The sequence below is a fragment of the Camarhynchus parvulus genome, chromosome 8, assembly GCF_901933205.1.
Source record: "Camarhynchus parvulus chromosome 8, STF_HiC, whole genome shotgun sequence".
Taxonomy (NCBI): Eukaryota; Metazoa; Chordata; class Aves; order Passeriformes; family Thraupidae; genus Camarhynchus; species Camarhynchus parvulus.
The window spans coordinates 17,204,117-17,231,772 of NC_044578.1; the positions used below are offsets into that span (position 1 = coordinate 17,204,117).

A 27,656-nucleotide genomic window follows, 5' to 3' on the forward strand; every position below is an offset into this window, starting at 1 on the left:
AGTGGGGTAGATGACTTGTCAGTTGCAGCTTAAACTATAGGGTGAGATGTGTAGTAGTACCTTCATTATTATTTTGTTAGAGGAGAATTTTAAATTTATTAATCAGAAATCATTAATGGAAATGTAAATTTGAGGTGGTTTAGGATGTGGATGATAGCAGAAGAATGTCAAGAGGAACAGTCATGACCATTACATTTTCTAATTGGTGAAACTACATCTATCATATTTAATTTTATCAGGGTAAGACTGCTTCTGTTTTTCAACACAATGGCTCAAAAATGTAAACTAAAAAATAATTTGTCATAAATCACAGCATTAAACTTAGTAAATGGCAAGTATTGGCAATACCTGTTCTCTCTGCGATGGATGGGTGTGTTCCCCATGGCTCTCTGTGCTGTGCAGTGCTCCCAAAGAGTGCATAAATGGATTCCCAGGGCACGAACGGTCACGTCAGCATTTTTCCCATGACACATTTCAGACAACCGGGCTGTGCAAGTGAAAGACACAGTGACTAAAATGTTGTTGGAAGGTGAGGTGCTCTGTCTGACCGGCCTTTATCCTGCCCCAGCACAAACACCATGAACACTCAGCGGCGTTCAGGGCCCCCGCGCCCCTGCGGGCAGCTCGCAGGGGCTCCGCTGGCAGCCGTGGCGGCCGGCGGGGCTCGCTGCCCGCACGGGCGGCGCTGCCCGCGCGCTGTCTCCGCGGCTGCGCTCGGGCCGCGCCGAGGAGCCGCTGGCCGGTCCCGGGCCATCGCCGTGGGTACCGAGCCCCGCTCTGCGCGACCCTTCGCGGGGGCGGCTGCGGAGAGGGGCGGCGGCCTCAGCGCGGGGCGGGCGCGGGGAGGGTCCGGGGAAGCCGCGGCCCCTCGGAGGCAGCGAGCGGAGCCCGGCGGCAGGTGGCGGCGGCGGCTCGGCCCCTTTAAGGCTACGGCTGCCGAAACCCGATCCCCCGCCGGAGCATCCTGCGCCCGGGAAGGGCTGTCCCGTCCCCGACGCGGGGAAGGCATGGAGGAGGAGGAGACGGCGCCGCAGCCCCCGTAACCCCGGTCCCAGGTGCGGCGTGCGGGGAGGGAAGGCGGTAGGGCGCTGAGAGGCCGGGGCTGGCGGGGCGGGGGCGGTGCGGCCCCTTTCCCCCGCCCCGCGGGGCTGCGCGGAGCGGCCCCTTCCCTCCCTCAGCTCGGGGCGGCCCCGAGGGCCGCAGGCGGCGGTGCGGGGCGCGCTGACAGCGCAGGGCTGCGCGGGGCCGCCTCCTCCGCCGCCGCGGCCGGAGCGAGCGCGGAGGGTGCCCGCTGCCTGGCCGCTGTTGTGCTCTCCTGCCTGCCTGCACGCTGCCTGCCTGCCCCGCAGCCGCTCGGGGCCGGTGCGAACGGCGGGCGCCGCGGGTGACCGGGACAGCGAGGTAATGCCCGGCTCGGGGGCAGCATCCCTCGGGGCAGCTCGGGGGCTCTCCGCGCCCGCCGAGTCTGGGCGGGTTCCCTCTTGGGAGCTTTGCGTCTCCAGACTGCCTGCGGGGTTTGAGGAAATTGGGTAAATGGTATCGTAGCGGCCACCTCATCCTGAGTACACTGCCTTTATAAGAATGCTTTATCTGCCGGTTGCTTTGATGTTCTAAGAGCAGAAAGCTGAGGAGTTTAGGGTATGAATAGTCTTAAATACAAAAGGGAACGGCTTAAGTGTGAGCGGCTTGAATTTTGTTGTGTTTCTCCTTAACGCTGCTTACTGAGCTAAATAAGATATCAGACGAGTAGGATCTACCATTGAGAACCAAGAGCACAGCAGAGCTCCAGCATTGCTTTTGTTACTGGGCTTATTATAAAATGTGGAAACAGTCAGTAGTCCAGTGTTGCTCTCTGCAGATTGGTCTGACAAGTTTTACAGCTATTGGATTTGGCTTTCAGTTTTAAGCGGATCAGGAGAGCACAGTATTTCATGCGTTGTCCTGGTATCAATAGCAGCTTTACCGTGTAATCTTGTTTGGAAATTGATCCAACTCATCTGGAAATCTAGCCTCGAAGAAAGTAACGGCTGTGGGCCTTAAACCTTTCACTGCACCTTCTTACCATGTCTCGCTATACTGTTGCATTTCTTATTTTGATGATGTGGAAGCGGTAAGAGGGGGAGAATGTAAATGCTAAATGCTTTTGATGGCACAACACTTGATAACTTTCCTGCTCCTTTATCCTCTTTATCCTCTTTCATTAAGTGCCAACTTGTTTCTGTCAGGAGTTCATAGTGTTATCATATTGGGGGTGAATGGATATTGCTTTTTCCTCTTAATTTCAAGTAGAAACAGAATTGCAGGAAAACCACTGCATGTTAATAGCAAATGAAAACGAACATATTTTTAGCTCTTATGGAGTATGATAAAAAAACCTGTGTTATTAACCTCTTCAAAGTTATTGGCTCAATGGAGTAATTTAAAATCACACATTGTGAAATTACACAATGGAGTAATTTGAAATCAGTAATACCTTACTGAAAAAATCTTAGTTTCAAGTGTTTGGTAATATTTATTTTCCTAAAGACTCCATTGGAAAGCTACAAGAGTGGAGCTCTTATCATATGTAGTTACTGTCTAACCGAATGTTTCTTTGGGTAATTTTGGGTAAGCAAGGCAAATGCTAATGGTGGAGACCCAACCTGTATATGGTACTGTTTTTCCTGCATGCAAAGTAGTTACACTAAACCTCCTGCCCAGGCAGCCTCCCATTAGCTCAAACCCTGTATCAGCTGACAGAACAGTAATCAATGACTATGCAGTTTGGGTGATAGAGTGTCTGCTCATACATAATCCACAAAGTTCTGTATCTTGATCAGACTTTGCTGTACAGCTAATAGAAGATACTTGGAAAAAAAACCCACAGTGTAGTTGAAGCTGCCTAGCTTACTAACTTTGGACTTTGTCAAGGAAAATTGTAATCAGAAGCTAATTGTGCTTGTTTTAAGTCAATAAGCACAATGCAACAAGCTGTTTAGGTTCAGCAACATGAATGATTTTTCTTGTAAATGAAAAGAAAATCTGGTAAAAACCAGTAAATTTTCATGTTAAACAGGATGCAGTTGAAAGCAACCTAGGGATATGATAAAATAACAACCTATAGATATGGGACAATATTTATAGCTGAACACATGTGAAATGCTGTATTTACATCAGGTCCTTGAATTGAATTAAAATATGACACTATTAATTGCTAAAGTAAAGCATAAAATTATTCTGGACTTGGTAGTTACTATACTTAAACAGCATCCTGATAAGCGTATGTGAAATCAGGCTTGCAAAACTTGAGCATCTGTGAGACCAACCACAGAGGCTTAGTGATTAATTTTTTGTCTGCCTCTCTTCTTCTCCAAAACCACTGTACCATTCTCCTTCATGGGCATCATGGTTCTGCACTTGCTGAAAGTCAGGTCATGCACTTTGCATGCAAGTACCTTTTTTAAAAATGAGTTCCCTCCACAGGCTCCTTAGGTGAAAGATTAGTCTTCTAATGCATTTCTTTCAAGGGATGTTTGCAAGGTTTGCTTAATTCCATAATGTGTACTAAAATGAACACCTATCAAAAGCTGAAACATTACTTACCTAATATAATCTTCTGGTACTAAGGAAACAAAACAAAGCATGGTTTTCTCTTGTTCAAGAGATTATGTCAGTGTCTTTGAAACTCAGAGATACTAGTGTAGTCACTGCAGATGAATAAAATGTAGCATCATGGGAATTGCTATATTTTAGTCAAAAGGATGAAGTAGGTGTGGTTAATGCTTAGTTAATGCTTGGGTTTGCTATTTTTCTGAAGAGATTTGTACTTGGCCTGGATTTTGGCTTCCTTCATTAAACCAACTGATAATTTCTTTTTCCTTGTGTTGTCCAAGAGAAGACTTGGTTGCTACAAATGAGATAATGTAATAACAAAGCTTCGTCCTTGGGGTTAGAATCTGGAACTGGACACCATACAGTGCTTCTCAGTGGGTTTAAACTGGTAGATACTAAATTGTTTTATTTCTTCAAATGATAAGGTTTTAGAAAATTGAGCTTAACACCTGTTGTCTCTGGTACTTTATACTATGTGAAAAGGATATAAAGTTTGGTTTGTGTTTTGTGTCTTCTTGATCAGTGGAGGATCGAGAATACTGAATATTCAGGATTATAATTGAAATTGGAAGTTTTGATAGAGTAGCGTTAAAAAGTATGCAGGACTTATATGCTGCTGCACTAGAACAGATCATCAGAAAATACCTGGAATCAATTAGTTTGATGCAATGCACTGCAGTGTGTGTACATAAAAATTTTAGTTTGGATTAAAAACGCATTTATGAACTGAATCACCCCCTGTGATTTGTGTAGCATAGCTGTCCCAGAGTATGCAAGCCGGATTCCTTTTGGGTTCAACTGGGCAGGAAGATAGGCCCTAGGAGCGCATCAAATATGTTCCAAGAATTGTGGAGTTTCTAGGACAGAATAAAAGCTGAAGTAAGCACTTGAAATCTACCTGATAGAGGCAGGTTTCACTCAGCAAATCTGCTCTAATTTGTCCTGCAGGTTTTTTTTTTAATACCTGTAGCTCTGTGGGCACTAGTCAGAGGAAGTTTTATTGTCTTTAGTTCTGGAAGAATAAATAGAAAAGAAGGAGGTAGAGGGGAAAAAGTTTGAGACCATTGAACCTTCTGCTTCTAAATCTTTGAAGATAAAAGTATGTTTTTTCTGATCTATATGTTTCAATATACTCACCATTTGCACCCCAAAGTGAGAATATTGTACTTAATTTAAAAAAATTTACTATTTTGTTATTATGGTGGACTTTTTCCTGTATTTTTTCCTCTTGAAGTTCAAGTTTCTTACCATCTGCAATGCAGATACAATTTCAAAAATCTAAGGCATATTCACTTGTTCTGTAATGCACATGAAATAAAGGTGGACATAAATGTATTATGTCATTGTATTGCTTTGCTGACCATTAGGTTGCTGTGGTAACATCATATTATGCTGTCCTAAAAGTCTTCATTTTATTTTTAGATATTTTCTTAAGTAAAACTAAAATAAGTGACAGCAGGTTTTTAGCAGGGATTAATTATTTAAATATTTGAAATGAAGCCATTTGACTTTTTCCCCCCTTTCCAGTTCAACATAATATAAATTGACATTTTTTGAGTTTGTGCTTTTTGCCAGTCTTGGAGTGTAAACCACTTCACCGTCAAATTGGGGATGCATGTCAGAGGTTTTTGGCTTCTGGGAAGATATCATTCTGTGTTGCAAATACTGGCGACTCAGGAAAAACGACTGAAGCATTTAGAGACTGACAGTTCTGTTTGGAATTGGTTTGGTATTTAGGCCTCATGAAATAGCTGAGCATCCAGCAACTGAAGAGCCAGGCAGTTCTGATGATAGAGGCTTTCCACTGAGTGTGGAGATGTGTGGAGGTTGGAGTTCTGTGAAGGAAAGCTCCAATAGCCCACAGCCCATCCCAAGGACGAGCTCTTGACAGAGCACAGTGGGAATTGGGAGCTACTGTCTCTGCAAAGTGCACAAACTGAGCTGCAGCAAGGCCACTGCTTCTCTGGGTTGACCCAAAAACCTCTCTTCTGGGCTTATCTGATTGCATTGTTGGGTTTTAAACTCTTGTGGGCAGCAGTCAATCTGGCAATAATGAAACAAGTTTTAACTTTGGAGGTCCTTGGGACAGGAGTGGAGGCTGCAGAGCTGGCAGTTGGCCTGGTCAGTGGTCTTCACTGCCCCTTCTGTATAGAAAAAATATAAAAATACATGCAATTTTAGGCCACCAAAAAGGTATAATATGAAAATGTTAAAAAAAAAAAAACAAAACAAAACCAAAACCAACAAAAAACCAAAACCAAAATGCAACTTGTGTATCTAAAAGTTTGGGCATACTTTTGTATTGCTAATGCTTAAGTAGAGCCATTGAACAAGTAGAAACTTTTAGCGAATAACATTTCTGTTGATAAGTTTGCTGTCACAAACACTTTCTGTGTTTGCTAAAAATAATTAAATGGAGAATAGAGTGAAATTACCTTCTGCTTCTCTTCACAGGTTGAAGAACAATGGCTTCCTTCAGCAGCCTGACTATTGGCATAGCTCTTGCCAGTTTTACTGTATTTCAGCTCCTGTTCCACGTCGTAAGTTCTTGGGTGTCAACACGAATAACACCTGGTTTTAACAATCTCAGCCAAAAAAGGAAGATTGAATGGAATTCAAGGTAAAGTGTTCAAAACAACAACAGTTAAAGACTTACCTGAAATCAGGGACACTTGAACCACCTGTGTGTTTATGTGTAAGACTGAAGAAAACCCTATTAGTTAAAGATTAGAGGGCTGTCTCTAGGCACTCGACAAATAATGCATGTGAAATGCTGAGGCCCCTTCATGGAAACACAGCATTACTAACACTCCTACATTAAATGCTTTGTTAGACAGTGATGTCCAAGTAAAAGTCAGTACAAAGATAAAACAGTGACTGGTGAGAGGTAATAAACTGAAGAGATGCTTTGTGATGCTTCTAGTAAAGAGAAGACAGAAAAAATTCCTTTCCAAACACGTATGAAAATCAAAACTATTGCAATTTATTCGAAATCCCAGTGTATCTCTGGTCGTGCTTTCGGGAGCAAAGCAGTTTGTTCACCTGGTGCTACTACACTACAAACTGTTTTATATAGGTTAAGGTTTTCCAAGGAATTTGATGACACTTGAGTGTAGTATTGAAAAGAGTCAGGTTCATGTGTGTTGCAGGGAAGAAGACTGCAGGAGGAGGCGGGGAAGCTATAGCAGACACAGGGTACACGTGCAGGAAGGAGTTGTGGAAACTCAGTCCAAAAACATTCCTCACTCTCTCTGTGTTTCTGTATTTCCATCAGTGGGATGGATCCACCTGCATTTCACTTGTCCCCTCAGATACAGGACTTCTAGAAACTTGTTTGACCTTTGAGTCTTTTAAGCCATAAGGGAAGTATAAGATAGTAATTGAAAATGGGGTGATCAGTGAGGTTTTATTTGCAGCATACTACTCTGCAAGGGTATATATAGTACACAAGGTTCTCCAATTGAAATGCAGAGGTACAGTATACTTTGCCTATTACAACTTTAAAATATTTTTTCAGATGTTTCCCAAATTTAAAGCTCAAAAATGTGTACTGTATGGTTGTCACTGCACTCAAAATGCATTAGTTACAGTTCTGTTCCTCCTCAGTGCTGTTTAGTATCAGGTGGATACTTTTAAAGTTGTTTCCATTGTTCTAGGCAGCATTAGCAACTCAAATAGCCTTGCCCTTACATCTGGCAAATGTCCACTTGCAGTGTTCTTAAAGGCACCATCTTGATTTCAGTTCCGTCTTTGAATAATTACCTATCTGCCAGAACACTGTGTAGGATGCCAGTTCACAGTATCAGTGCAGCTTAGGTTTACCTCTGTGTTCCAATGAACAATAAGAGGCAGACAAGGAAAGTAAACTAAACTGTTCCCATGTGAAGCTGTGCTATTGTCTATAAGCCACATCAAATGGCCTTTGAATTGCATAATAGGCTTTATGAGAACTTACCCCATGCCTGGTAGCGCTGCGCTGGTGTAGTGCTTTGCATAATAACATGAATTGTTTTACACATCACAAGTGTGCTGGAAATAAGCTGCTCCAAATCTCTGGGCTACTTTGTTATAAGGTGTTTAACTGCTCAATTGATACAGTACCCCAGACTATGTCCTTTTTTACCTCTTTGCACATTTTTTTTCCTTGGGGTTGATAGCAGGTTGTAGATGTTAGCACACAGGTGGGTTGTGATCCTGGGCTTCATCCAGCTCAGGAGTTAGAAGGCATGAAGCACAAAGCGTGGTTCATCAGCATCTTGTGGATGTTATAACTGAGGAGGGCATGAAGGGAAAGAAAGGCTAGCTGTGCTTGTGTTACTTCAGCTCTGCTAACCAAACACAGTGCTTGTCAAACTGCCCTGTCACTCCAGTGTTTCACCCAAATGAAGAGAGGCCTCAAGGAGTATCTTGCAAGTTCAGAGAATGCAGATGAATGTGTATTTACTCTGCAGAGAGCTCTGCAGGTAGAGACAGTTACTATGTCCCAGTAAAATCTGTTGGTTTCATTTAAGTTATTTAAAAGTAGATGGTTGTTATTTTGTCCTATATTGAACTGGTGTAGGGAGTGCACACACAAATGATTCTGTTGGCAGTGCTAAGGAAACTGGCACAGAGGATGGTTATGCATTTTTATCAGCTCAGCTGGGTCTGGAAGAGGGCATCTGCCTGAAATGAGCTGTAGCATTGGAAATATATTGTTACAGTTTGGAGGGTTTCATAATCAAGCATTTGAGCTGCAGCTCTTGGCTGTATTTTCCATGCTGTCAGTTTGTTCATTCTGACCTTCCAAGAATTATGAACCAATAAAGTAATTGCTTCTGGCATCTGAAGTATATGGACACTCAAATTGAGTTAAAAACTGTATTTGGTCATGGATGTAGTATAACTCTTCAAGTTGTGCATATATTCTTGTCACCTCTCCTGTAATACATGCCTGTACTGCTGTTAAGTAGTTGTGAAAAAAAAAATTCAATAATAAGAAAGCAAGTCTGCAACCTAGCATTGCAGCTTTTTTTGTTTGCAGCTTAATGAGGAGTTAAAGGATGCAAGCTTTGAAAAAAAATTCAAGGAAATATACAGAGCTTGATAGCTTGACCTAGATTCCTTATTAAAATGGGCTGTTGTACTATTTCCCTTTTTCTGCTGTGCCTATGGGGAAGCTTCAAAGTCCAGAATTAAGGAGGAAATCTGCTGCCTTTTCCTTCTTGTTTTTTCTTTTATTTCATTCCCATCAAGTGTTCTACTTGTGTATAACTTGTATTCTAAACAGAAAGGTTCAGGTAAACGGCCTCTTCAAAAACAAATTACAACTGTAAACTAATGAGCTATATTTTAGGACAAATTTTCCTTCTTGTAGCATTATCCTCTCCTCAAGTTCAAAAATTCCAGGTATTTCTTAGACACTAACATTGCATGTTCTGCTTTGTTTTTAAAAAGAAGAAAAGTTCCTATCTTTTTTAATCCCGTGTTACAAGAGTAGAGTTTTTAATTAAATTGTTAATTATCATTACAATTCTGATAATTAGATTTTCTTTCTTTGCTCAAAAAAGAGGGGGCAGAAGTGCAGCCTGTGCTGTAATGATTATTAATTGTTCTCATCCAGTTTTTGACTATCATATTATACTAACCTCCATTCATTTTCTGGCACATCGTTGAAAAAGCTGCTGAAAATAGCGCAGTGGCACTCTTGAAACAAATTGTAAATACAGTCTCTTTTATAAATAGTTATGGAATCTTCTATTGCCAGTAGATAATAATGCCACTTCTGGAAATGGAGTAGGGATTATAAACTCTTTCTTTGCAAAGTCTTCTGCAGGAAGTGAGATGTTTTTTTCAAATCTTGCATGGTAGAGCTTAGATTCCTGAGAGTGCCTTAAGGACATCTAAAATATTAATGACTTTCAAATACATGTATTCAATATGTACAAAGACAGGAATAATAACAGCATCTGTGCATTTGTGTATATATTGTTGGTGCTGTGAATATGGTGTGAAGTGTTTCCAATTACACAGCACTGAACTTAGTTCTCATCTTTCAAAAAGTATCTGTGATTCCCTATGGATATTTTTTCGCATAATTTTTTTTTCTCTCTAATTACATTTGGAAAGTGGGAAAGCTGACAGAAGCTACGCAGTATTAGGTGCAGCTTACAGTTGTGTTAAACCCATGGCTAGAGCAGGAAGGTTACACATTTTGGACCCATGCCCATTGCATTGTTCTACCTTCCAAGACTACGTGTGGACTGAAAGGGCAGGAGGGGCCCTGGCCTGTGTGCTGGCAGAAACCCTGCTGGGGCTTCTGTAAATAGATATTTCTCTAAAAGTGCATGCTTGTTAACATGTAGAGTTTATCTACACTGTGCATGCAGCCTGTAAACTGGAGACTGTTGTCTTTGGGGGAAAAATGTGTCTAGTACCCAGGTAGGGACAAGGCAACTTTGATTACTGTGATGTTTATTTTATATTTCCCTAGTCCAGTACAAAGCTGCTAATTGATATAAACCTGTAGCTGTTATACCTTGGGTACTCAGCTACAACCAAGTTATACTAGTTTTCTCTTTGAAAACCAGCATCTACTTCAAATGCACTGGAAATTCTATCTGAAGCTTAGGATTTTTCATTTAATGCCACCTTCCAAATCCAAACTAGACTTATTATGGGTCTTTTAATTTGGTGCCTGAAAGGAGAAACCTGCTCTTGCAGGACTCCTGGGCTAATCTGAGTATGAAATTGCATATACATTTTCCAGCAAATGGGACAATACAGAAAACATTTGTTAGAGAGCTAGATGTCATACTGTCTTTAAGGATTCATTAATATATGGGATAATTTGAAGAAAACTTAGATCTCCCTTACTTTTAAGGCTCACTTTGTATCTAATATCGTCAATCCCACTCCAATCTAATAGATTCCTTCTTGATGGTTTTTTCCCACCTGTCCTTGTGTAAGGGGTTGGGTGTAGCATAGGGAACAGATAATTGTCTTCCACAGAAGTATCTGCAGGCAGTTGAGAATGCCTTGGGATACATCCTACCTTAAGCACAGCATAGGAAGTTGTGAGTGGCAGTACCTCCTTGTGACTGTGATCTCTTTTTCAGGACAGTGTCCACATTCCACGCCTTGGTGGTTGGAGGGTTTTGCCTTTACATTTTGTTGTATGATGATGCTGTTAATGCTGACCATCTCTGGTAAGGCGTGTTACATACATGTTGTGGTTACACAATAAAAGAACATAATTGAGAAGGAAAAAAAAAAAGAATCCTTCAGTGTATTAAGTACTGAATGATTGTTTCATTTTCCATTAAAATATGTAGTTGTGATGTGTTCATTTTTATGTCTGTACTATTTGAAAATTTGATAACTATTGTGTCAGTATTAGTGTCTTAGTTCACTGTGTCTCTGTGAAGTGGAATAGATAAAATACAAGCAGTTGATTTGAAATAGCATATTAAATTATTAAAGAATAAACTGTAACTATAAGTCAGTATGACTGAAACACTACTATTTACAGTAATCATTTTAAAGTGGAATTGAAAAGCTGTAGGAGATCTGGATAGTGTATATCTGTGTGAAAGTTCTCCATTGAACCCTGCAAAGGGTTTGGGTTCAGTGGAGAGAGAATGTGGTATTACTGTCAGGTAAAGCCTGAATACGGATACAGTAGATCGTAACAGGGACTGGAGCATTGGTAAGTTCCAGGGAGACATCAGTGTTGTGTGTGACATTTTTTGATGGTCTAGGACTTCTCATAAAACTTTTCCTTTTTTCTCTATGTACTAGAGACTAACATAGATGATGTAGAAATTGTTTTTGTGGTGGTGAGAATCACATGGTAGAAAATGTGGAGGTGGTAGAGATCAGATAAGGAGAGGGAGAAGACATAAATAAGTGGATTAAGTTATAGCTTCATAGGAGAACAGGCTCCTTCCTATGACTGTTCACTTCATAGTCATTACAGTTTTTCAAGTTTGATGTTTGATTAGCATTTTATATGACTCTGTATCTGCAAAGAAGTTTGAAGAAAGTCAGTTGTATGGACTTTTGTTTGTTCTATCTGCCCATGCATCTCCATGTGTAATTCATTTGCCACACATACCTTCTTAGCAATCACCAGAGAGATAGTTCTTCCCATTTGCTTATTCAAGTCACTCCCTGTTTGTCACTCTGGGCTCTTGCTTGCATCAAAACTGGCCTGCAGACATCAGAGCTCATTAATTCCACTGCACCTTCCATTCAAGGAGATAGAATTTAGTCTAAAATCTTCTAGGCTGCCTGACCTAAGTTCTCCATTGATTGAGAATAATTTGGGATTCTGACATAGGCTCTTCTTGAAGGGATGTGACAGATAGACAGTGCAGCCATATATGTTGTTGAAGTGTGGGTTTAGAAAGCCTAGAAGAGATTTAATGCAAAGTAACCATTCTCTGGGGAAAAAAAGGAGGGAAGTGAGCCATTGCCTGTCCCATCCAGTTAAGTCATGTCTACCATTATCAGGGAACCTATTTCATATACTCAGTCCTTTGCATGTTGTCTGGAAAATATGAAGGCTCTTGAGCACAGGCTGTCTTGGTGGTGATGTGCTGAAGTGTGTTGGAACCCCTGAGAACTTTAGTTATGATGCTGCTGCTGCAGCTGGGAGCTCTGCCATGAGGCCTCTATGTAAAGAGTTCCTGCTAAAGTTAAGAGAATGTATCTGTCTCTACTCTGTCTAAACCTAAAGAAGCACTCAGTCCACAACATATGTAGCTCATGAAATCAAGTTTTGAAGCCATGGAAAAATGTTCCCATTTCAAGCTGTATTTAAAAGAATGTCTATGGCCAATCTTAACAGATGGAGTGAATTCCAGACTCTGCTAGTAATGATTTTTCTTCACCTAACAGCAGAATTCTGGTTTTGTGAGTCTTATTTTCCTGTAAACTACCCTCTCACTGAGGAACAGTTAGTTTTAGACACTAAGAAAGCTTTACAATTTAGTGATCAGATTGTAATAATACAGGAAATCTCTTCCCACTGCTCCATTCCAATAGGATTAAGAAAAAATAGTTAAGTAATAGCATTTTACTGTGTTCTGGCTGAGGCAGACTTTGTATTGGAGTTGGCTGTAAGCACAGTTGGGTTCCTTTTTTCTGGAAAGGCTTACAACAAGGATTGCTTTCACAGCTTGTCCTGAGCAGTCTACATTGTATGGATCTGTTGACCTGTCACTTGAAGCTCAATTCATATTTACACAAAACATAGCTAGATTAGTTTAATTTAAAAATTAAGTTACAGTCCTTGTGCCAAGGAAAGAAGACTTGCTTACCAAACCCCTTAAAGCAGGAATGCACAGAGGACAGTGGAGAGAAGAACAAACATGGCTTGCTGTAACGTGGCTGCTTCCCTTTCTGGAGCTGTATTCACAAGTTTGGGTTTGTTGAGCATTCTAGAGGAACTGAAGCTGTGTGTGTGCTACTAAGAGCTTTGCCCGCTGAATGTTTGGCACCAAAAGGGATACAAGGTGTGGAAACTACTCTGAGAAGCATTTCTGCTCAAAGGTTCTTTGGCTCCAGAGAACTGGCAAATAATTCCTTTCCTGTGTCCTTCTACTCTGTTTATCCCTGTAAACATCCATCTGATTATGAATATGAAAAGCAGCAGCTGAGCAGGATATTTTTGTCACCCTTACCAAACTTTTAGCATTGGCAGAAAACAAAAATGGAGACACAGAGTGTCAGTTAAAGGAAGGGCTGAGAGACAGAGACTGGGCTGTTCTCTTTTATTCTCAGTTTCCTGAGAAGCCACCTCAGAATACTTGCTGGGTTTCACTTCAAATTTCTAGCAAGGCTCTTGGGGCAGTTTCTGTGCTGAGGCAGGGGTTGATCCTGATTAGGGTAGTTAGTAGGTGTCTTGTGTTTGGGTGGAAAAGGAATTCACTTGTGATTAGAACCCTTCTTAACTAGGTTGCATAATCTCTTACTGATGAGCCAAGAATAATGCGCCCTGATGGCATTGTGTTTGAGATGTGTATGTCCTTTGCAAATTAGGCTGTAACTACGTATTTTTGGTGTGTTTACAGGGGTGACCCTTCAATTGTGAAGCTGAATATTGCTATTACCACAGGCTACCTCATTTCTGGTAATTATGCAACATGTAAACAGCATGCATGACCTGTTAATTTATATTGAGTCACTATACCTCTATGTTTATCCTGAGCCACTGTGGTGAAGATGTGGTATGTGTATACAATACAGTTCTGCCGTGGCTTTTAAAATTGCTGATGGGTTTGTGGGTTGTGGTGAAATCACAGCATCTTGCTAGCAGATGTCAAAGATGGAATATCTCCCCAAGCACTGAGGAAATACCACTGTGTGGCTTTGTCATGGTTTGATGTGCAGCCACCAGCTCCAGCTCAGTTTTGTCCTTTGGCCAGCTGAGAAGGTGTTGGAGCAGTGCCCTTCACTCTCTTCTCAGTGCCTACAGCTTGTATCTCTTCTATCAGGTGTTTCTCTTCCTGTGACCCAGAATGCTGGCAGAAGAATTTTAGTAACCCTCAATACAAGCTGAGGCAAATGGATCCTGCCTGCCCATCTTTTAGTCTCTTTTAAACCAAAATTCAGTCATGTATAAAACATGGCAATTATTTATTTCATATGTTATTTATTTCTACATGTTCTTATGTTCTTAATTTTTCTGTCAATTAAAATTGGCATGGGAATTTTGCTACAAAATGCTTTGGAGCTTTCTTTTATGTTGTGTGGGGATAATACTGGCTTATCAAAGCAAAAACTTGTGACTTGGACTACTTTCAGTGAAAACTTCTCATGTTAGGATGAAGTTTCTGATCAGACACTGGGCCACAGACTTGGTTATCTCATACTGAATTTCTCAACCCAGTGGAAGTGATAATCTGGTGATCAGCATATTCAGTTAAACTGTGCATTACTTTAAGTGTCTGGAGTTTTTCATAGCTTCAGCGGCCATGTTTAAATTAATCAGTATCTATTTTTGAATAATTATACATTAAACTTTCATTATGAATTAATGAAAGCCTTTGAACAGGCATCTCAACCTGACCACTCATTCTCTCTCACTTCCCTATATAGCTGATGTTTAATTATTAATAGGAAGTGAGCCGCTGTGTCAGATGATGTAGAGCCCTGCCTGAGGATAGCTAATATAAAAGAGATCAAGGCACACTCTGGACTTTAGAAAGGCACATGGGTAAAGTCTTTGATTTGGAGCCTTGGTCAATAATATTCCAGTCCAAAGTACTCATTTGCAGAAAGTAGGGACAGAAATTGCTTGTTATAGTACAGAGAACAAGATCTTCTGAATTCTCAGACCATCATGGGAAAAGAAAGATTTTTTAGGGGTTTTTTTTTGTTTGTTTATTATATGTTAAAACTTTCTTTTTAACACTAACTTGCTATGTCACTTTTGCAGTAATTAGAAAATTGGGATTTAATAAAGTAAATATGCTTCTTATTCCAAATGCCTCTTGCAAAATAGTTTTGGTAAATGGTTCCAAATTTACTAATATACTTTACTTTTTGATTCAGAGGTTCTCTGTAATAGATCCCTGGATTTGTTGCATGTATTTTTATGTTTGCTATGCCCCCTGCAGACCTACCTTTTTTTATGTCATATGTTCCAGATTTTTGGGGTTATAAGTGTGAGGTCACTATGAGATTCAGGATCCACCTTTTCCTTCCAAAATACTTTGGCTAAAGTTACTGCATCTGTATTTCCATTGATGTGGAAAGTAATCATTTATGGAAATTGTTGGGAGAATGCTGTTGCCTAATGCTTTGACTGAAGTAAAGTCTTTATGATGAAGGTGTTCTCTTCAGACATCATTAATTCAGAGGGTTTCCACTGATGCCATATCTTGGTATATCTCTAAAATGTAGAGAAGCCATTCTGAGGTCAATGATTGTATAATAAATAGTTATTTATAGTTATTTCTGTTCTCTTCTAGATCTGTTGCTTATTATTTACTACTGGAAGGCAATTGGTGACAAATTTTTTGTAATACATCACTTGGCAGCTCTGTATGCTTACTATTTTGTACTGGTAAGTGCTGTATTTTCTTGTAACATAAGCAGATGAGATTGAAGAAACAGCTTTTATAGACCTCACTTGCTTAATGTTAAAAAAAAATCACTGGTTAATGAAAGGCATACTTATACTTTGAATCATTATTTTAAATGTTTTTATCAGTTATTTGTGGTAAATGCATGACTTCTCATTGTTACACTCCAACAAAAATGTGTAACTTCGTTGAAATTAAAAACTTTTCTCAATTTTTGCTGTAAAGAGACTTTGACAGAAGAGCTTTTCATATGATTGTAGAACAGTGTTTTAAATAAAACCACAAGCTTGAATACTTAGTTGGAAAGTTAGAAGGAAATGGTTTCAAGTGGTTATGTTCTGCTTCTGTCTCCCAGGTAACAAGTGAGAGGATGAGGGGAAATGGCCACAAGTTGTGCCAGGGGAGGTTTAGTTTAGATAGTAGGAAGAACTTCTACACTGAGAGGGTGGTCAGGCCAGTGTTCAGGAAACTGGTGGAATCACCATCCCTGGAAGTTGGAAAGGTGTGTGGATGTGGCACTTGGGGATGTGCTTTAGTGGTGAACACAGTTAATGGTTGGACTCGATCTTGGAGGTCTTTTCCAACCTTAATTATGTCTTCCCTGCCTACTGTGTGAATCCCAGGCTTATAATACTGAAAGTGTTGAGATGCCAGATTACTGTCAGATTTCCCATGTAAGGGTTTAAAGGGGCTGAAGTACGCTGTCAAGTAAATACGCTGTTTCTGGTTGAAGATAATTAAATTTACTATTATTATCATGGATGAAAGTGAATTAGAGCTGAATATTAAATAAATTAAAATACCACTAGCAAGGCTAATCCTCTGTGCAGAAAATTCATTAGCTGTTTCTGGAGGAAACAGAAAGAATAATATTAGTGTGAGCTTCTTTAAGAGCATTTATTTCTATGTGAATGTAGCTCTGCCTGTGGATGCCAGTGTGTTGCTCTCAGTCTGTTGCCTTCAGAGAAAGTCAGCCCTAAATATGTTATTTCCAAATTGCCTTTTGGAGATAAAAATAATTTGGTTAAACACGCAGAGGTTTTCTTTGGTGTAATGCAAACTGACATGAAAAGCTTGAAGTGGTGGGTATTTGCTGCTTAGTGGGGAAAAGAGGAATTGTGACACCCGCTCCATAGGTTGTTCAGGGGACCTGAGGAAATTAAAAACCCCCAATCTTTTTATCTCTACACCTGCAAACTGCTGCTTACCCAGCAGTTGTGTAAGTGGATGCTGTGTGTCAGCTGGAGGGGATGTGGTGTGGATGTGCCCCATGGAGGAGCTGTGCCCAACCCACGGGCCGGGCAGGGACCTGGCAGAGCTGTCCCTGCCCTCTGCAGGAGGGAAGAAAGGGCTTCCTGTGCCCTTCCCTGCTGTCAAATTAGAGCTGGGAATTCATCTTTGCTTTGGCAAAATATGTTCCTACAGCAATACAGGGAGATTTTTCTTCAGTATAAAGTGTTTCTGTTTGTTTGGGCTTGTTTAAACGTTGAAAAATCAAAAATGTTTATAATTATTTCAGGCAGTAATGCTATCATGATAATTAGTAATCTATGACTATTTGTGCAAATCTTCTCTAGTTAGCTTTTCACAACCATTTAACTGTAGGTCTTATAAAGATTTATTTGAAGTAAGAAGCTACTGATTGGTGATACCTGAAGGACAATTGCAGCTTTTGTGAAAAAACTTGCTTTGAAAATGCAGGAAAGGTGGCCACAGCTGGCAAACTCAGTTTGATTAAAGAAGTTGAGATGATGTATCATTCTGTGTATACTTAAAGGCTTAAATGACAATTTCACATCTACATTGTTGATTTTTGTGTGTCTGTTTTGTTTTGCTAACCAGAGCAAAGGTCTGCTGGCTTATTTTGGAAACTTCCGTCTCCTTGCAGAGTTCTCCACTCCTTTTGTCAATCAGCGGTAAGTGGTTAGGGAGGTTTTCCGTAGCTCTTTTAAAACTGAATCTGCATTACTATTTCTGTCACTTCGGAAGTCTTTTTATAGTTGTGGAATGTCTGCTGACAGGGAATTTATATATATTGAACTAAGGATTACTATATGAAAGTCTTTTTTGCTATGAAAACATTTTGCTGCTATAGCTGCAACAGTATAACTAAATGTATTAATCTCCTAATTCCTTTCTGGATTAGACCAGGCTTTGTATGAAATACTAGCTTTTTATGAAAATACCAGACAAAAAATTCACAAATAAAATATTCTTTATTAACTTTTGTATATTCATTTATTTTTTATAATAAAGCCATCTGCAACATGGATGTTTTTTCTTTGTATCATGGACGAGGAAAAGAGACAAGATAATATTGTCATCAGAATCCTAGAATGGAATGGAATTGCATTGCCCTGTATAATTTGAAGCTTATTTTCCAGTATTCCACATACATAGATCAGTATTTATATATGCATATTAATATCTAGAATAATATAAATGTATATTCTTTATTTGCCTTCGAAAATAGTTCTGCAAGCTATTTTCAGCACTTAACTATAATGGTTATGGTTAATCTTCACACCTGTGATTAGAGAAGAAAGGGGCTGAAGCTTCTCCCGCAGAGCTCAGAGCCTGCCCTGGCTGCTGGTTGAAGTGTTTTTCCCTGATGTGCTGCTGTATCCGAAAAGGAGGCTGGTAATGGCACATACTGCAGCAAGGGGAAAGCTGTCATTGGAGTTCCGTGGTGCTGTGGGGAGGGTGGCCTCTCCCCTTACTCTGTAGCCTTCAGGCCACAGCTGGGGGTAGGATTTGCCCCACAAAGACTTCACCTCAGGTGAGGGGCTTTGGTACAGAGCAGGGCTGCAGTCCTCTCCCTCCAATTTTTTTTCAAGGTAGGATGAGGACTTTCAGTGTATCAGATGCATTTTTCTTAACCATGCTTTTTGGGGTGTATTTCTGCTTTACTGCTTCTACAAGTGTGGCATCTGTTTGCTTTTCCAGATGTCTGATAAAGAAAGGATAAGACAAATAGAAACTGTATTCCTCCTGCAGACAGGCTATTGGCCATTACTGCATTGTGACTTAATCTCTGAAGTGTTTTATGACACTCTAGCATTCCTCAGAGCTCTTACAAATAAAAAAGATTGTGCTGTGGTCCCTTTTGAATATCAGTTTGGTAAACTCGAACTCCCAGGAGGACAGGGTGGGATAATGGAGCTCTCCAGAGGCTGCTCTCCTCTGCCCCAGTGCAATTGAGTGGGAGATATCAGCCTGTTGTAGCCTGTGCTCTGTGTGCACAGAGAAAATAAAGACTAAATAAACACTTCTTCAAACTTAATAAAAAAAGGGTTTATATTGATATTCATGTCCTAGAGAATGGCTGTTGTCCCAGCTTCTATCAAGATAGGATGTCATCCTGGGTTTGTGTGGGTTCCTGCTCTGATGGTTACCTTTCAGACTGTGGCATTAGAAAGAATTGTGCTACATCTGGCTATTAAAAGTAATTTATACTTTTAAAAGTAATTTTATACTTTTAAAATGCCCATGGTGAGATTATGGGTCTTTGAATACTGACATTTAGCACTCTCTCAGAAAAGCAGAAATTGCTGCAGGAGATAATAAAGTCCCTTGCACTAAGAGATGTCATCTCATTAGTGCATGATTTGTTTCCATTAAATTTGAAGTGAATCAGACCCTTAAGAGAGTAAGTAGTGGATAATGGTAACGACTTAGATTATGTTTCTTGTTTACATTCTTAGTCTACCAAAAGAGCTCTTATTAAAATATAAAAAGATATTCTAATCTTAGAACTGTCTGTGTATTTCCTGTCTGTGTTGTTAGGGATCTCTAATTGGAGGTTGTCTCCATGCCAAGCATTTAGATCTTTTAATGTTAGTATCAGCATTTATGGAATTAATTCTGAACTGTGATGGGTAAAATTGTAATGGTAACTGTTATTTACAGACTTTTTTTTTTTAATTTGCTGGGAAAGGGAAGTTGCTAAGCAGATGCCAATTACCTATGCTGGCGTGTTGCAGCATGTTTGAAAACCATTTTTTACATTAATTTTTGATTCTGCATTGTATATATCATTGAAAGTGAGAGCTTTGATTGTTAATCTGACCAAACATGTCAGGTCTTTCTCTTCATGTCAGTAAGTGTTCTATGGTGAGGCCTCTTGCTTCCGGGCTGGACTGCCACCTCGAGTGCCTGGATTTTAATTGTCCTAGTTGCATGCTTGATGAATTTCTAGAATATTTCTGTTAGAGCTGGATGTCTGGAAAATCTTTCTAGTGTATTTATAATTACCTAGGTTGTAATCTGTAGGTAATTAAATTAAAAATTACTTTTAAAACCAGGTTTAGAACTGTTTTTTTGTTAAATCATTTTAGTCTTGTATCTTATTGGAGAAAAACGGATTATTTCATTCTCTTCCCCGTCCTCCATTATGAATGCAGTGATTTAAGTTATTTTGCTCTGGTCCTGCCTGCCATTGCTGCACAAATTTTACTTGTTTATTCTGGTTTAAGTGTGAATGACAAAGGATTAGAGAAGTTTGTTGTTCCTTTTTCAATCCTCAGATTCTGTGTGCTAGGCAATAGATAAGTTATGCCTGTCTACTATATCTAGGAATAAATATGCAAGAATTCTTTTTTAAAGACCATTTATGACCCAGCAGTAGACAGGCAGTTTTTAGATTTATCTTTTTTCATTGGGTAATGTTCCAAGTTGTGACATGATCAAGAGTTCACAATGTCTGGTTCTGAAAATGTTCTGGTTTTGAGCTGAACAGAAGCAGTCAGAAAATCCCAGTTACAAGAAATTAGAGCTCTGTCTGGATTACCAAATCCAAATGCAATTTTAGAGTTGCTTTCAATGAGACAAAGAATTTTAGCTGCTGTTGGTGTAAACTATAACAGCAATAATAAATATGTCTTTATGATTTTAAAATATATGTATATTACACAATAGTCACTGAAATGCACGTGGTTTGTCAACTGGTTCACAATTCATATCAGGATTTTCCATGTGTTATTCTGCAGTATACTGGATCTCATACACTGCTTAAGTGGTGGGGAAAAAGTGCGGCCAAGCAGAAGGATTTGTAACTAAGCCAAGACAAAGTGCAATAATTTAGAAATTATAAAGGTAGAAGCAATTAATACATGATGAATTAAAAATAATCTTGAAGCAAAATAATTTTTAATGAGATGGCTTCAAGTCTGCCTGGTATTTGTGAACACTTCTTTTGCAGGTGGTTTTTTGAAGTACTGGGATATCCCAAATCTTCAAAGGCCAACATCCTCAATGGTGTGCTGATGACAGTTGTGTTCTTCGTGGTGAGGATTGCCGTCATGCCTGTGTATTACAGCCACGTCATTTCTTCATTTGGAACAGAAGGTTTCCAGAGATTAGGATTTGCAGCCCAGAGCGCCTGGATTATCTCAAGCGTTGTCTTGGATATTATGAATGTGATGTGGATGGTCAAAATTGCAAAAGGATGCTACAAGGTCATTTGTCTTATTGGACAGGAGGAAGCGAAAACTCATAGAAATGGAAAATCTGCCTAGAAATCATACATAAATGAAATTTCTGCTATGAAAATAATTTGGGTTCACTGAAACAGTGCACATTTCTGCCATGGAATGCTCCTATTATGGAAACAAGGTATTACCTCTGTACTGACCTTACTCTTTCCCTAGCCACACTGCCTGCACGCCCAGGGCCACGCTTTGCGGATCCTGTCCAGTGAGGAATAAAAGCAAAAGCTCACACAGATGAGCTCCACATGCCTGTTGTAAGCAGTTGCAAGCATCAGAAACTAGAAGGGAGCAGACTGGTTACTACTTATTGTCCACCAGTGTGTTCAAAGTGTTTCTCTCAGGTTTCTCTGATTAAAATGTTTTATAAATCCAGTGAATACTGACATATCTGTTTTTTTAGAAAATTAAAAATTCCCCAAACTCCTGATATGGTGCAATTTTCCAGGCACGTTTCTATGTTTTCTTCTAGGAATAACAATCAAGATTTCATTCTTGACAACTTTTTAATTTTTGCAAGAAAAGCTAAAAATTTGGCTTTGATTCTATGAAGTCTTTTACTGCTTTTTGTTCTGCCTTATATGAATGCAAACCGTTTTGGGAAATTTTGAAATAATTTTATCTAAAATGCTGTATTATAAGACCACATGATATCTTAAGAGCTGTTAAAATTCTCCCATTGATGGGAAGGGCTCTCATGTGCTGTCCTAGGTTACATGCAATAGTACATCTTCTAAATTCCCCATGGAACATTTTTTGTAAGTTAATATGGTAGGTGATGTGTGGAAATGGCATAGTTCTTACTGAAGTGCTCTTTCCTTTGCTGCTACTACCTTTGAGAAGTGCTGCAATTCTTCTCAGAGTATTTTTAACCATTGGCTATTTGGATTCAAAGTTTAATTGCAAAGATATAAAAAATTTCTGTATATGTGATGTGTAACTTTAATACTTTTTTCTTTTATCACAAAAATGGCCTGTTTGATACAAATCGTTGAAGGTTTTTGTCACATTTTTGATGTTAATCAAGTCAGAAATCTGAGGTGTGACTAAGAACACTCTTGAATTAACTGTGCCAAACTCCTCTAAAACTGTGTGGTAATTCTGTAGAAGGAACAGTTGATCTGTAGACAATTTTTATTTTGTTTTAAACCACGCATTTGTCAATAGATACTCATTTACTCTGCCTGTGAACTTGATGGCTCGGAGGTCATCAGAGAGGAATCTCACCATCTAGGAATAGTCCTAAATCTCATTTGTAATACAATTTGAGGAAATTCTGAGTTGTTTTATTTAAAATGATTTTGAGAGCTATATTTATGTGTAAATTTGTTTTGTTTTACTTCTTTTATCCAGAATTGTGACTGATTAACTTCTGGTTATTTTTTCCTTGGTGTAGGTGTGGTAAAAGCGTCCATTTTCACTGCGACTTCAGTGCACATCCCGATTATTGTAGCAATCTGTTAAAGCAATTTAATTTTAAACAGAAAAGTAGCATATTGACCCTGTGTAGGGTGATTAGTCCTGTTCCCTCTGACAAAGCTGGGTGACATGAGCTCTCCCCTCCATAGTCAGAGGGGTGAGTGCCCCGTGCTGTCCTCCCTGGTGAGGGACTAGGTATTCCCCTCATCCAAAAATTGCATGTAAGACCCAGGAGAACTGCATAGGCTGAAATGCCTCCTAACCAAGGCAGCTGCAATGAGTTTAGTTCCACAGTTGTAATGCTGTCAGGGAGTATTGTTTGGACTTGTATAAAATGCACTTTTGAAACCCTAGTTCCATTGCTCAGCTTGGCAGACTTTTTACTAGAAGTTTCCCAATCCTGCCTTGTTGAGGGAGATAGCAAGGATTGTCAGTACTTGTGGGTTTGGATCCCATGGTTATTAACACTTCACAGCCTACAGACAAAAGATCTGTTTATGCCTTGGGAGAGTTAGCACTTCATCTCTTGAGCTGTATGATCTGAGTGAGTGCAGTGCCTCCTTTGGGTACCAGTAAATCCACAGAGAGTCCACCCTGCTCAAAGCAACAGACTCTCTTATATGCTCATTTGCAGAACCTGGTATATTTTAAAATGTCATTTCACTATACCTGATGCAAAATAGTATTTTCTTTACTTTTTACATCACTAGATCCCCGTGATTAATAGTTTTGTAAAAGCTTGCTCCTTTCTAAAATTGAGTAAATTCAAGCATTTTGGAGAAGTATGTTTGAAAATAGAAGTCTGCTTTTCTTTTTAGGGAAGTAGGATTAAAAATTGATAAGATGATTTGGAGAAACTCTTAGGGTGATAATTCATGAAAAGTTTCTGAAATTTATAATTTCTTACATTGATTTTAATATTTCAGTATTTTAAATATTTTGTTGTCAGTGGAGGCCATTCATTAAAATGGCCTACTTCTTCCACTTCTAGATAGACTTGTGTTTGATAGGGAGAAAAAAATGTAAGTCAAGCTATAACAAAATCGATGTTAAAACTAGATTTAGAAACAAAAAACAATCCAAAACTCTGCATTCTACACTTTGGCCAACAATCCAGGATTGAAGGGCAGTGAGATAATTCTTTTAGAACAGCTAGTATTTTGAATTGCTGCACAAAATTAGTGTAATTAAAAATCTGTTTTGCAATTCATTAGCTCTAAATTTTATAATTTTTTTTAAAAAGTTATTACAGTTATGTCCTGATGCATCAGAAGAAAATTTTCTTATTAAAAAAACTATTAACAGCTGTGGTTTCAGCAAAGACTTTAGTAAACAGGCAGCAAAGTTGTGATGTACTTAATACAGTAGTATATAGGGCACTTCTTACCTGCCATTAAAAGCTTATAATACAGCAAATTAGATATCTGTGGCACCCATTTTTTAATTGCACTTTATTAATTTTAAAAATGTGGTGAAATATTGATAAAATTTAATGTTGTAAGCTTGTGTCTTTGCTTTTTTTATGCAAAAAAGTAAATGCATGGTAATTAGCATCGTAACAAATGCTTTTGAATGTAATATCTTATTAGTGGCTTAAAACTTCATTTTTTAACAGATGCATTGTAAAAGCAGACTCTTGGCATGTCACCAGGTGTCTTTTCTGTGGGCATATCAAATGGAAGGAGTGACTCTTGTAAAAAATAGCTTGGTTTTCTTTTCCATTCTTCAAAACCAGGTGACAGTAGCTTGCTGATCATGGGACAGACTGTTGGTACCAGTTAGGCTGTATGTAGGAATGCAAGTTTCCCTTTTATATGGCTTTAATTTTTCATCAAAAGATGAGTAAATACCACTTTCAGAACTCTGCAGGAGAGTGGTAGGTTAGGTATTCTGTAACTGATTTGTGGAGTCAGTACTTGCAGAGAGGAAGTATACTTCAAATACTCATTTTCTCAGAGTGTTTCAATGGATTTCAGTGGAGTCTCACACAACAGGGATGCTGTATGGGTTATCTGTGTGGATTCTTCAGTGGTAAGAATTACATCTCTGAAGACTACTTTACCTCTATAAATACATGCTATCTTGAGGGAACTCCATAATTTAATAACTTAATTGCTTAAAACATAGTCCATTGAATAATGAAATATGTGCACAGGAAAATGAGGGGAGCTGGCTTCATATATAAATTCTTAACAATTCCAAATTATGTACTAAAGTTTATTAAAAGTTATATTAGTTACAGTGTTTGGAAGAGAATGACTTCCATCTTTGCTTCAAATATTGTGGGAGAAGATTACTCATATTGCAGAACTAACAACCTAAGGGTAAAAGCCTACACAAGTGAGCAAATGCATTCAGGCAGCTTTAAAGAGGAGAGGAGGAGGAGACTTTGAGTACACCCCTAGAGATCCAGATGTCTTCCTACTGCTGTGCTTGGGACAACAGCAGACAGAAACATAGCAGAAAGGTTTAGGTGTTTGTGTCTCTGTTCACGATGGAAAATTAAATTTTATTCTTTAGAACTTTCAAGCTGTATAAAATGGAATACCAGTTGTTGATTATTGTACGAAGAGGAGTTTTTCTCATGGCTTTGTGTGTGTTTAAGCATATGTATGTTCAAACTTTATGTAAAAGACCATTTAATAGAGAAGTCTGAAAAATTGTTTTGTGATGCTTCTGCTGAGCCAGTCAGGAAAATAAAGGGCTGCTTGACAATTACTCCAGCTTAGGGTCTGGCGTGCTCTTGGCTGCTGCTGAAAGCCATCAATGAAGCAAATAGAAAGGGACTAGAATTTGCAAATGAAAAAGTGCAAGTGTAGAAGACTGAAAACTACTGCAAGCCCCTTTCATATTTTAATACCCTACTGTACAACAGCATTATCTGACTACAAGGAACTCCACGAGGGGCAGTTTGTTCCTGTCAGATTTCTCTGTCTGTGGAATACAGGCAGAAAAAGAACGGTACTTTATTGCTGATACCCTGATTGACGGCAGCCAGGTGGAAATAGTGATAATATTTGTGAACTTTTAACCTTCATCCAAACCTGGATAAAATCTGTGTTAGGCGAAGTTCTTAGGATTTTCTGAAAGCAACTTGAAAGTTGTTTTTCTGGCAGAGAAGATGAAATATGTGCTGCCTGGGTTGTTTAGAGATCTGGGATAGAGCATCAAGTCATACTTTTAGATGGTAACACTTGGTAAGGTTTCTTATCCATTAAAAATTCCTACTAGCTACCTCCTTTCAAGTCTTGTTCTATTTATAATAACCAAGCACTTTATAGCTCAGTAAAGAATGGAAGGTAGCTATGAAGAATAAATAATATTGTTTGGTATAAGAAATATTTTGGCAAAATTTCTTCTGAGAACAGTTTCATTGTGTGATGTCCTGCACTTAGCGGGCATCTGTTTAATATGAAGTATATACATTTTTAACCTAGTTGTGAGTAAAAGAAGTGTCTGTAAGAGAGTGAAGTACGAAGAGATCAGCATGGCTTGGTATCAACCACATAATGATTCATTGTGCTATTTATAACTTCCTACTTACTGAAATTGAAAATATAAAAGCAAATAAAATATTCTGTATTGTATCTTTATTTTTAATCTATGTGTGGGATGTCAAACATTGTACTTGTCTTGTGGACAGGACATGCTTTTATGAGCCTATAAATATTTAAGTATATGAGAATCTGCACCCAAATGGAACATGTTGCATGTAAATTGTCTTCTAAGTTTTTAAATTTTGGTATTTTTACAAATTTGCTAGGTTTGAAAGCAACATTTAAATTTGAATACTAAGCTGTAATACAGAATACAAAATTTTGAATGCAATGTGGTTTTGTTTATAGTAATCCTATTCCAGTTTCACAAGAAACACCAAATCATAAGGGGAAGGGAGGAAAAGGGCTAATCGTGAGCTCGGCTATATAATTTGCACACTTAATATGCACACATCCAAATGTCCTGGATTTGTTTTTAGCATGCATTTACCAAACAGTGTTTTCTTCAATATTGACAGATACCTATTTATGTAGAATAAGCACAGCTAACCTGTTATAAAATCAAATTAGAAAACCTGTTTGGAAGAAATGAGTTACAAGTTAGGCATAAGTAATGGAGCCTGTAATTCAAAAATGTTTATATAATCTATCTAAGAAGAAACTTGATGAGTTTATCTAACTTATGTGCAGAGCCAGGATGAAAACTGTAGATTCTGCTAGACTGATTTCTGGTAAATCTTGACAATCTGGTTTGCAGTAAATTCTAATACTGTCACAAAATGTCAGGATCACATTATTAAATTCAACTGGTAGTGTGACCTGATTGGAGTAGCAATCCTTATCACGGCACAAGAACTTAAACATGCAATATAACAATTCTGAAGATTGGTGATAAAAGTAATCCATCATAGCAAAGTGAATTATTAAGTATTATGGGTTTAAATTTAGTTTCTATTACAAGAAACAATCTGAATTATTTGTTAGCATTTCAGTGATATTGTAAAGCATTTCTGTATTTTGTTTGAACAGTTTAGGAGCTTGCATAAAATTATATCGGCTGATTTTTTTTTCCTTTGATATATGCAATAATGTCAATAAGCAATAAATTGCATGTTGTATGCAAGGTATTGGTACATCATAATAAAGGAAAGGAACACAACTTCTTATTTTGTGATTTTTTCTTTCTTAATATGGTAAGAGCTTATGTACCTATAATGAGTACTTCATGAAAGAACAGTCTGAGGGGGTTAAATTCTGAAACAACTGGCTTTTATGGTATCTTGAGATTTCATGCTGTATCTTATTTATTTTAAAAAAGGTGAAGATGGGTATATGAGGTCTGAGCCCCGCTGTGGCTCAGGTGGCTGGAATTTTGAATGCTGAAATTCTATGTAGGATATCACTGGGGCCAAGAATGTAACTTAAACTACAAATTTGTATACTGGGGAATTGTATATTATGTAAATTTGTGTATTGGGGAAGAACTTTTGGATTGGATAGTATAATTCTATTGCATTGTCTTGCAATGCCACGTGTGCCAGGGCATAGACTGGACAGTTTTCTGAAGGCTCTGGGGATAAAGAGCTGCTGTT

General features: G+C 38.8%; 1 protein-coding gene across 2 annotated transcripts; it reads left to right on the forward strand.

Annotated features, from left to right (window-relative positions):
* Positions 1-870: 870 nt before the first annotated feature.
* LOC115906459 (TLC domain-containing protein 4-B-like) lies at positions 871-27,223 on the forward strand. Of its 2 annotated transcripts, none has more exons than XM_030953631.1 (7): positions 871-1,055; positions 6,046-6,211; positions 10,689-10,778; positions 13,647-13,705; positions 15,549-15,643; positions 17,505-17,578; positions 20,863-27,223. In XM_030953631.1, exons 2-7 carry the CDS (start codon positions 6,057-6,059, stop codon positions 21,176-21,178), a joined length of 789 nt encoding a protein of 262 aa, XP_030809491.1. In that variant the 5' UTR covers positions 871-1,055; positions 6,046-6,056; the 3' UTR covers positions 21,179-27,223. The 2 variants fall into 2 exon arrangements, with proteins under 2 accessions (XP_030809491.1, XP_030809492.1); XM_030953632.1 differs by lacking the exon at positions 871-1,055 and adding an exon at positions 1,216-1,401.
* Positions 27,224-27,656: the final 433 nt, after the last annotated feature.